The 11977-nt window shown below is 38.3% G+C and overlaps 1 protein-coding gene across 1 annotated transcript; it reads right to left on the bottom strand.

Moving 5' to 3' along the window:
- Positions 1–8853: 8853 nt before the first annotated feature.
- On the bottom strand, positions 8854–11575 carry adra2c (adrenoceptor alpha 2C). Its single transcript, XM_051107895.1, has one exon. The coding sequence runs from the start codon at positions 11233–11235 to the stop codon at positions 9937–9939; it is 1299 nt and encodes a 432-aa protein (XP_050963852.1). The 5' UTR covers positions 11236–11575; the 3' UTR covers positions 8854–9936.
- Positions 11576–11977: the final 402 nt, after the last annotated feature.

Raw genomic sequence — 11977 nt, 5'->3', positions numbered from 1 at the left:
AGCGCCTGTGAGCAAAGTAATTGACGATCAGAGTATCTTTCCTCTGACTCAGACTTTACTTATGGCGCAATGGTAAAAAAGTCACTTTATTTACGATCATGTCTGCACACTGAAAGCGGCTAGAGCTGATTTAACACAGAAACCCAAAGAAAAGTGCTTGAGTAAATCAATTGTGCCCATTACCGCTGTATCCCGACCTTGTCATTTGAACTAAGGGATTACGGTTAGCTATCGTCTTATCTGGTTGGTCTACTGCAATGATTATGGCTACAGAGGGAATGTGTTGAGAGACTAGAAAATATATTTCACCATCACACTGAGAAAGAGAGGCATGTGAAGATACAGTCCAATTTTCTTACTTGTTAGAATCACCTCCTGGTATGATTTTGAAGCAATGTAACAGAGATTTTGAATCTGTCAATGTTTCAATCCGTGCATCCTAATGAGGGAGACTGAATTTCAACCAGAGGAGCTATTTCCGCACTAATACAATTCCAATGCAGTTCAGTTGACAGCATTTGCAATATAGCATTATTGACCACAACAATTCATATAGACGCCTCCCTCTTTTTATTTTTAACTTTTTAATCAAAAGCAGTGAGACAGTTTTTGGAGGCAGAAATGTGAAGCACTCACATCAGTTCTGTTAAAATCATCTTGTCAGTTATGTAGTTGTTTAAATTGCCCTTTTTGCATTACATTACAGAGTTTAGTTTACAACATTAAAGAGTTATGGTGTACAAGTTGTTGTAAAAATTGATAAGATTTTACACAGAAAGTTTAAATGAATAATGCAATTAAATAATGCAACAAATGCTATTCAGCTTAATTCGTAAACCGGAAATATTATTTTTAAGGTGCAGTATGTAAAATTGTGGTTGAAATGGGTATTGCAGTACAAATTGAAAATAATGTTTCTCCCGCCTCATCCTCCTCAGACTTGACACTCACAGGGGTTGCCAGATTGAGGACACACAAGAGGAACGACCACAATTGCAACCTTTTGCAAAAACCCGCCCTCCTTAGTTACTGTTGCTATGTTCAACAAACAATGCTGCTCTCACACTACACATCATGTTCTCACGCCGTGAAAAATACATTGTGAAACAAAGAGGAAACTGACAAGGAAGCTTGCTTGGTAGCTCATCTGGCATGGAGTTGGACTTTGGATGTGGAAAACTTGGGTATGAATCCCATGAAAAACATGACTTGCAATGAAAGAGCTGAAAAATGACATGGAAAAACAAGCTAAAATGGTATGCTTGTGATTGCATTTTTACATCGCATTTGCTTTTGTTCACACTATTAGGTTTAGGTGTAGTGCAGATGGTACGTTATTTTAAAACATAACGGAGTGTTTAAGTTATAGCGCCATTTAACGGACATTTCAAATCAGAACTGCAGTGACATGAAACGTACATGCCGGTACGTATTTCACATCTTGTGAAAAATTTCCCACAGGTACTTTTTCGTCATGAGATCAGGTTGGATTTGTTTGTCAAACAAAATGACATATTCTGTGTTTTGATTGGTTAGATCGCTTGTCAATCAAAATGTTTGCAAAGGGTCAATGAACAATGTAAGGCGACGTGCCCTACACACTGTGAGTTGCAGAGCTGATTTATCCATGTTTTAATATTCCTCTGGCCTTAAAACGTTTTAGATGTGGCTTTAATGGCTGCGATATGCTGTTTTCCACTCTCTGGCAACCAAGTCTGTCGAAATAATACTGTTGGTTAAACTGGCAGTGGGTTGAATCACACAGACCAAAACAAAAACACACATTCTGACACAGAATGCACATTTTCAAAGCAGAAAAACTGGCTGTAGAATTGTTTTTTGGAGAAACAAGTATGTGAAAAATAGCATGTTTCCTAAATGTCTGCAAACATATTTTTATGGTATGGTATTTTTATGCTTAAGTACAGTCAAAAATTACATACAGCACCTTTAAAGCTAAATAGTTGCAATACAGCACTACCAGTCCAAACAAGTAGTCATCCTTTGCATATACATTACAGTTCTCCATTACAGTTTATACAAACATAAATTGAGTCAAGTGCATCTAAAATTATTACTGGTACTGAAAATATAATGGTGTGGGTAAAGAAAGCATTTATAAGAACAAAACTGTGACAGGCAAGCTTGTGATATAGCCTGAATTGATAGTTCTGTATATTTAAAGTCATAAAATATCTTTTACATTCTTTAAATTACATTACTTTTTTTATTTTTTTCCCTAAGGGTTTGTTTTTTGTGATAAAACTTGAAAAACAGTGGGAACGTGGCTCAGAATGGGGCCAGATATGAAGGATGTCTTCTTTGCGTGGTATGTACGTGTGCGCCTTCATGGATTTCTGCACTGATATGATCCCTGAGGCAAGACAGGAATAAAACTAAGGTTGTAAAACATTCCCTCTATTTTGTAGCCACCAGCTGTGCAATGTCACACCGTCTACCATGCACAGAATCGTGACTAGCACGGATCTAAAGACAAGTAATTTCCCCACAAAATCTAACAATGTCAAACTGCTTACCCTTAATTTAAAATCTTTAATGATCAGTCCTTCAACCTGAATAGGGTTTCCTTTTCATCTGCCGTTCCTTGTCACTGAGCATGCAGAAAGAGTTCTAGCAATTTAAAACTCAAGTAGCATGTTACGAAGCACTAGAAGTTTACGCCCACTCTTACTTCTTACACAATCACCAACAGTGATTTTCTCTCCTGTAGTGTTCGTGAGGCAGTTGCGTGAGAGGTTCTGAGCTACACGTCGACATGTTACACAGATCAGAGAATCCCACAGCTTACTAATGAGGGGGAGAAATTAGCAGAAGGACACGAACGATTTCAGATTGGACTTTGTCGTATGTGCTGAGAGAGAGAGAGAGAAGGGAAGACAGACTAAGCTTTTCTCAGTTACAAAGACTGCCTGAGCTCTCATAAGATGTCAAGTGCTAGGAAGATTTCTTGTGTTGAATTTGGTGAAATCCTCAGAAAGTAGATTCTTACTTATTTATTTATTTAACATGCTTTTTTTGCACTGTGTCAGTATTACCTTTATAGTAATATAAAATTGGTATTGTCTTTCAATGTTTTTTCAGTGTCACTACTCTGTGATTTCAGTGTCCATAACTGGACTGGTCCATTTTTTCTTCTGGTTTTAGTGGGAAAAATTAAAATGCTTGATTATCGAAACCATCTACCCTTCACTTGATTTCAATCAGTTAGGAAATGTGTCATATTTGTAACATAATTTATGTACTTTATTAAAAAAAGATAAACTATCAGTATGTCAGTACAACAGTGGTTCACTGTGACAGATCTTCAGGTTTTATTTTAAAGCCAGTTGGTTTCTTTGCTGGAAGTTTCTGAGCCCTGAAGCAAAAATGGCAAAGTGAATTACCTTTTATCTTGTCTGTGCCACTTTCTTAACAGAATCCCTCCTGCGGAGTTTAATTCCAACTTAGCTAATCAAGTATTCATGTAATGAAAATTCCATCAGGTGTTTCAAAATAGAGTTGAAGCTAAACACCTGATGGCAGGTTTCTAGGATCATCCATGTTTTATATTCCCACCATTGCATATACAGTTTCAAATATACTTGTGCACGCAGGGGCACAGCCAGGATCATAAATGTGCTGTGCTGAGCTCTAGATACTGCCATGTCTTGGATCCTTTTGCAAGGGTTTCTACATTATTTTCTGTATTCTGCTTTGGGAGATTGAGAAAATACATTTGGGCACCTGTGGTTCAAAAAAAAAAAAAAAGATTTAAGTAGTCATCAAGTCTGTCATTATGTCTCCTGAGCCTTTGAGTGCCACAGAATATGAAACAATGAATAACTGTTTCAATGGATTTTTTCCTGTAGTCTCTCAAGCACTAAGGTGTTCATGGTAATATTTGGCCTGAAAATGGCTTTTTTAATGACTCACACTCATGCACCCCTGTCTAATACGATTCAAGCTTTATGCATGAATTGCATTTTAGCCTTGATAGGCTCTTTGGCAATAAGACGCCAAAATAAACCCTCTCCCATCCTTGATTAGATTTGAGTACTGCTGAAAATTATTGAACAACTTAAAAACAGAGGATTAAAAAAAACAAACTAAAACAAAGGCTATTCAAAAGTTTTGGTGGCAGTAAGATTTTTTTCAAACAAATTAATACTTTTATTAACCAAGGAAGCAAATTAAGCAAAAGTGACGGTAATGCATTTGTGTTGCAAAAGATTTTTATTTCAAATAAATGCTTTTTCTTTGAACTTGAGGATCCTCAAAAAATCTATCACCACTTTTAGAAAAATATATCAAGCAGCAAAAACTGCTTTCAGCAATTATAATAATAATAAATGTTACTTGTGCACCAAATCAGCTTACTAAAATGATTTCTGAAGGATCATGTGACACTGAAAACTGGCACAGTGGCTGCTGCAATTTCAGCTATGCCATCACAGGAATGAATGACATTTTAAAGGTGACATATCATGAAAATCTGACTTTTTCTGTGTGCTATAAAGGCTATAATCAGGTCCACGGTTCATCTACCAATCCAGTAGACTCTATTTTCTTACATCTTTTAAAAAGCGGCATAATAGGTGCCCTTCAAAATATATTCAAATAGAAAAAAATGTTAATAATATTTTACAGTGTTTTTACTGTATTTGTCATCAAAATAAATCCAGCCTCGGTGAGCATAAGCGATTTCTGATTAAAAAAACCTTACTGAACCCAAACTTTTAAACAGCAGTATGCATGCAACTAAACCAGGAACCAAAATATCACAAGCACGTAACCACCTAGAATCTGCATAATATCACACTAAGAACTGCACACAACACCTTAGGCAAGCACTTTTTTTTCTAAAAATCAATTTTCTACAATCTGTTCTCCTCAATATTCAGTATAAACAGCTTCCTGAATCAACATATTTGTGGTTTGTTGAAATTCAGAGCGTCATTTGTAAGTGGCTGTGTATGGGTTCTTAACAGTCTGTAATGACGGCTCATTTTAGAGAGCCTGGTCTTTGAAAATCTCATGCCGTGAGTCACAGGATATTTAGGTTTTTGCTTTCTTTTTGAATCCGATGAATCAGTCAAGTTTGGTGACAATACAATACATCACACTAGTCTCTATAGCAACAATCAGACTTGGTTCACTTGGCTTCATCTGATCCCTGAGTAATATTTTGCAGCTGACATGATGTCAATAATGATTTGATTTGGAAATGTTTATGCTACATTTACATTTATGCAATGTAGTGGACAATTTCATCCAAAGCGATTTACATTGCATGCAACATTGCATGAGAACTATTAAAGGGATAGTTCATCCAAAAATGAAAATTCTGTCATTATCATTCATTTTCTGAACACAAATTAAGGTATTTTGGACTAAATCCGAGAGCTTTCTGACCCTGCATAGAGAGCAACTACCAAGTTCAAGACACAGAAAGGAAGTGGTTCAACCATAACGTTACAAATCTATGAGAATACTTTTTGTCCACTAACAAAAATAACGACTTTATTCTGAAAGTTCTTAATTTCTTAATCTTAATTTGTATTCTGAAGATGAACAAAGGTCTTACGGGTTTGGAACGACATCAGTGTGAGTAATTAATGACAGAATTTATTTTTTTGGGTGAACTATCCCTTTAAGCAAAATACCAACATGTGATATTTTTATTATCACACTGTGATTACTTTATTAGGTACTTTTGTGTAAATTAATAAGTGCTAAATAGGCTCACTCCAGCACTACAGAAAGAAGATATAATTGGAAACATACTGGAAGGACAGTACTAGAAGAAGAAGGCAGTCTGTTATTCAGGGAGGTCAGGAAGCTATTCAGGCTGAAAGGCCATAAATACTCAAGCGTCCTTTACTTAACCTGGCATGAAGATGCGTATCTCTGAACTTGCAGCAAACTGAACCTTGGAAAATGAGCAGTAAAGACACTGCTAGGGTCAGCTAAGGCTAAGGCTAAGGCTAAGACTAAGACATTTAGGCAGTATAACCTAAATAATATGCTGTAAATACTGACTAGTGAATTATTAAAAAATATATATATATATATATATATATATGACAGCTGCAGTCCAGGCTAAGTTTAAAAGAAGGAAGGTGCTATTTATGTTAAGTGTAACTGAAGGTAACTTGGCATCAAGTGCAAATAAATATAAATAGCACTTTGTTTGCGCTAAGTGCAAATATCTAGATGAATTGCTCAGACAAAAGCATCAGCTGGATAAAACCAACACAAGTCTCGGATGAAGAAATGCAATACACCATCAGAGTAGTTTTATTGAATAATGAAAAAGGATGATTGAAGTCACCCCAGAGTGAACAAGTCTATATAGAGTTAATCATTTTAGATTCTTTGACATATGGCAGTTTTAATTGGCAGGCAAGAAGGTAGAAATGCTTTGGGCTGCATGTACTCATTCCCAGCACAGCCACCGGTAAAAGGAGAATCAAATCAGTCACATCGGTCAAAGGCTTTCCCCTCTGATCCTCGCGGAGCTTGGACTGCACTAACAGTAACACAGCACCAAAGGCATAGCAATAATTTATTAACCTTTCCTTTCCCTTTACCTTTCCTTTCCTTTCCTTTCCTTTCCTTTCCTTTCCTTTCCTGTCCTTTCCTTTGTATTTTGACAAAACAATCAGAGCCCAGTAGAAATCAATAGATTCTACATAATGTTTAGAAAAGGTTGCAATTGTGCTTTGTATAAATAGCCTATTTGGTGTTGTTCTCTATCTAAACTCATTTCAGCCACATAACATTAAGCAACGCTTTTGACACTGAATGTGTTAGTAATCTGTTTGTGGTGGAACATGAGGCGTTTTGCTTCTGACATGCCGAATTTGAATCAATTACAAGTATTTTCATGAAAGCTTGTAAAGGCGTCAAGGTACTTTAATCTGTTCAGTATGATGGCGAAACAAATCAGCCAGTATTGCTTTGGGAATCATTTTATCTCCTCCACTTTCAAAAAATGAAACATTCACAGACTCGCAGCGCTGCAATTACAAAATATAAAACTTGACAGTTCTATCACCAAAACGTCCGTCCAGTGGGGTGAATAATGAGTGAATGTATGACATTTTGAATTTGTAAGTATGTCAAACTCAATTTATTTTCCACATAGCTCTGGTCCAAGTGGCACCCATCATCCAGCAGGATCAACAAAATGTATGAGGAGACTGCTTCAATTGCACTACTTATGCTCTGACTGACAGTGAAGTTTCTCAGCCTTTATCTCTCTTGGACTCACTCTGGGGCGAACACTGGTGTTAAACATCTCATGGAACTTCGGTGTGGGTGAAAATAGATTCCTTGTTCATTTCTCTTTTACAAGAATCTCTGAATGATTTGAATAGAAACTCAATTTATACTCTTCAGTTTTGAAACAGCTCTCTGAAAATTAATGTTTTATTTTGCTTTTCAGATTTTAGATTCTCAATCACACTTTAGAATCAATTTCTTTATAATCTCAGAATATTGCTATTATACTGAAAACACATTGGACAATTTTTGAACATGAAGAAAGGGATGTGGTACTTCGTGGGGTTAGAAAATATTTTGAGTATAAACAATTCAAAAGTACACCCAATGCCACTAAACAATCATCTTCCCTACGGGCTTACGTAACCTAGTTTAAAACAATACTTACAAGCCAGACCCCTCTTTCTCTGTGATCAGAGAAAGTCGGCAGCTGCTCCTGTTCTATTTTATTTGAATTTTACAAGCAGAGATGCTGTGGAACTGAAAGCTGTGACCCCATCCATTTGAGATAGAATATATTTATTATGTGTCTACTTGAAAAAAAAAAAAAAAGAATATTTTCTCTGATATATTATCTTTAAACTCATCTGTATACAACACCTAAAATGTTGTTTTTGTCTATAATGGTTTCTGAATTACCCTATTACAGACATGCAGTCTCATGGGGTAATACAATGTTTAGAACCACAGATTCTAAATAGTTATAAATTATTCTGAATATTCAACAGGACCTAAATATTACTTTTACTTACATTTACATACATTTATGATATCCACTAACTCAAAATAAAATGAGTGTTGCATAGTCTTCAGTATTTTTTTAAAGGGATAGTTCACCCAAAAATTTAAATTCTGTCATTAATTACTCACCCTCATGTCATTTGAAACCTTTAAGACCTTCGTTCATCTTCAGAACACAAATTAAGATATTTTTGATGAAATACGTGAGCTTTCTGACCCTGCGTAGACAGCAACACAACTGACATGTTCAAGGCCCGGAAAGGTAGTAAGGACATCGTTAAAATAGTCCATGTGACATCAGTGGTTCATCTGTAACATTATAAAGCTACGAGAATACTTTTCATGCAAAGAAAAGAAAAATAACAACTTTATTCAACAATTTTTTTCTCTTCCGTGTCAGTCTTCGGGTGCATGTTCATTAGAGTACATGACCTCTGATGTCACATGGACTATTTTAACATTGTCCTAATTACCTTAGGTCTTCCGGGTTTCAAACGACATGATGTTGGGTAATTAATGACAGAATTGTCATTTTGATCTATTCCTTTAACAATACTGTGCAGCACTGCATAGTCCTCTGAGTCACGTTGAAGCATCAATGGGAACATCATTTCAACTGTTGCAAACAGTCTGGAACAATTAGATTCAATTAGTTCAGATTCTGCCTTTATTTTGTTCTGTTCTGAGCTGAATGGAGTATTGTACCTGCAAAATGACAAAAACAATATTTAATCACAGCCATTTCTAATTATGATAAGCCCACTTTAGAGACATGAAGCGTGAAATAAAACGCCTAGACTCTGTTCACAGTCAAAAGGGAATCCAAGAGAAGTACAATCCATTTATTTGTTCATTTTTGTTTGATCATCAGCTGTGCTTGTAGTGACCTGTCAGTCATTTTGGAGATATCACAAGTATATGGAATAGAAAAGGAGAGAAGCCCAACATCCATAAAGACAGATGTTTCATAATTTACAAAAACAACCAAAAAAAAAGTTGTTTTGTCTTATAAATTTACAACAGCCTTATATATTATACGTTGCATTATATCACTATGATATTTTGAACAAATGGGATACACTGTACAAGCATAGCCACAAAGCTTAAATAGTTTATAATCTGATAAATAAATCCTGTAGATAAATAAATGTATCATTATTTATCATCATCACTGAAAAACCACTTACAGTTTCTCTTAAGTCTAGTCCAGTAAATACCTCTTCTGTATACTTTTTATGGCATGTTAGAGAGCAGCAGTACAGTGATTAATTTCACTGAAGGACAGTTAAGAACAGTTTGTAATAGAGCTCGGTTCAGTCAGGACTTTGCACCCTTAGGACAAACCATGCAATACCCAAGCACATCAGGGCAACACTCTTCTTCCATCTGTCATCCGGTGACAAACTTCACATACTCCCTAACCGACAGTGTCCGTTTTGTATCTCTCAGCTGCAAAGAAACAGTAATTCACTTCTCTTGTTTTTCTTTTTCGGTCACTATATAAAAGGAGACAGCCTTTCATGTTACATAGCTCTCTAGTCACAATGACACAAGCCATATGTGCAAACTCATCATAAAAATATCTCTTGATAACTTCAGAGTGCCTGCAGCCATAATAAAGATAAGCCTGTTTCCTCTAATGCAGTACAGTGCTTTCCAGTTCAGGTGGGTTTTCTTTTCTTTTTTGAAAGCATCTTTAGCTTTTGGTACCACCTATGTGACCAGCATATGTTGTCCTCACAGACTCATGAAGAGCATTACACAACAAAGTAGGAAACAAATATCAATGTCATTGTTGTGTACAGATTGTCAATGCAAAGAGAGAGAGGCAGTGGTGTTTTTGAAAACGTCTCTTCCTTGTCAACCACCTGTAAATGGCACTGGATTCTGCAAACTAGCTGCCAATGTTCTCTAAAAAGACCTCTTCCAGGATTTGCACAGGATCTTCTGAAAAGCTCGTCGGAAGTCCTGGTTGAAGATGGTGTAGATGACGGGGTTGAGGGAGCTGTTGCAGTAACCGATCCAGAAGAAAAACTTGAAAAGGGTCTCATGGATGGCGCAGGGCTCCCGGCAGATCCCATACAGGCTGTAGCTGAAGAAGAACGGAAACCAGCAGACCACGAACACGCCCATGACCACGGCCAGCACAAAGGTGAACCGCTTCTCTCGAGCCTGGGAAATTTTTTTCCTCGAAATGGTGTTCCTCCTTTTTCTGCGGGAGGAAAACAAGTCCAGGGACTTGCTGCTGGCTCGGGACTTTCGGCTGGAATGCTTGGAGCTGGAGCTGTTCTTGCGGCTGGATCGGCGGTCTTTTCGTGAGGGCGCCGTCTCGTTTTGTGACCGCTTGGCCTTCTCGTCAGACGAGCTGCTGTCCTCCAGCTCGGCATCTGGGTCATCCTCGCCTGGTTTGCGTTCCCCTGGTGGTGGCGAGGCACAGTGCCCGTTTTCCCGCCTAGAATCCTCACGGCTCAAGCCGTTCTCCAGCCGTGGCGTTCCTGATACTCCATCCGGATCGCGGCGCTTTTCAGACATATTTCGGGTTCTCGTCTTGGCCACCTGGTAGATTCGGATGTAAACAAGGATCATGATGACACACGGGGCAAAGAATGACCCAATGCTGGAGTACAGGATGTACCACGTGTGGTCGTTCAGCTGGCATTGCGGTTCGCTCCTGTCACCCTCATTATTCCGGTCCATGGAGATGAGCGGTGGGAAGGAGATTACAGCAGCGATCAACCAGACCACCACAATCATGCCCTTTACCCTGCGAGGCGTCCGCTTTAAGTTATACTCGACCGCCTGTGTTACAGACCAGTACCTGTCCAGACTTATGGCACACAGGTGAACAATAGAAGATGTGCAGAAAAGAACATCTAGTGCTAGATAGATGTCACACCAAACTTTCCCAAAAAACCAATAGCCCATTAATTCATTGGCCAGAGAGAAAGGAATTATCAGGGTGGCCACCAGAATGTCCGCACTGGCCAGAGACACAAGAAAAAGGTTTTGCGGTGGCTTGAGCGCTCTGCTCGTTAAAACGGCGATAACGACCAGCACATTCCCCACTATTGTAAACAAGATGAGGAAGCTCACCAGCCCCGCAAGCCCTATAATGGTCGCCGGAGAATACCTACTTGTAGAATTCCCAGAGGACGTAAAATTAATGTCAATGTAAGTGTCCACTTCGCTTGCAAAGCTTAAGTTATGCATATTGGTTTAGAAAAAGCTCTGCTGTCCAATAAATCGTCCAAGCGTGTCTTCGCGAATATTCTCTCTGTTTTTTTTATTTCACTATAAGTTATTTGCAGGTTCTTCTAGGTTTCTTCTTACCTTGTATTCTTATTTTAATCCCGTTCGCGTCTTTTTCTTTTCCGCACAATTCCTCTTACGGCTCATTTGGATGCGGCTTTGAAAAAGAGAACCATCCCGCGGTAGTTTGAAGTAACCATCATCGTCTCTTACATCCGTGCGACCTGTTCGTCCTCTCACGGGCGTCTCTCTCAGCATCCTTGCGCGCTCTCCACCCGAGCGAAACACCGCTCGCCCTGCCCGCCCGGGACTCAACTATCCACGTGCTGACAACATTAAACTGATGGAGCGCCGCCCCGCCCTTGGAGAGAATCAGACGGAAAGGAGAACTGACTGCCGAAGTGCCCTTCCACCGTTTAGCGTCGTTTTCTATGTTACAATCAACATTTTTAAATTAAATCATAGCGACATTGTATGCATTTCAAACATCATCTTTACGCGTCTCTGAACAGACAACAAGAGCTATAACCTGGCAAACATGCGATGGGAATTACATGTTAGGTGCTCTGAGAGGAAAATACATTAATTTTATTTTATAGCAATAGGCTTTGTCAGGATTAACCTTGTTAAGTGGTGGGAAATGAACGTGAACTGTGAAGACATTGTGGCTTTCTGCATCTTTGCTCGCTGGGTGTCACTGTTG

The sequence above is a fragment of the Labeo rohita genome, chromosome 1 (genome assembly GCF_022985175.1).
Source record: "Labeo rohita strain BAU-BD-2019 chromosome 1, IGBB_LRoh.1.0, whole genome shotgun sequence".
NCBI lineage: Eukaryota > Metazoa > Chordata > Actinopteri > Cypriniformes > Cyprinidae > Labeo > Labeo rohita.
This window is presented reverse-complemented; position numbering and strand designations above follow the sequence as displayed.

Excerpts from the sequence above, each read along its gene's own strand:
- adra2c (XM_051107895.1), bottom strand. The coding sequence starts at position 11,235 with ATGCATAACTTAAGCTTTGCAAGCGAAGTGGACACTTACATTGACATT.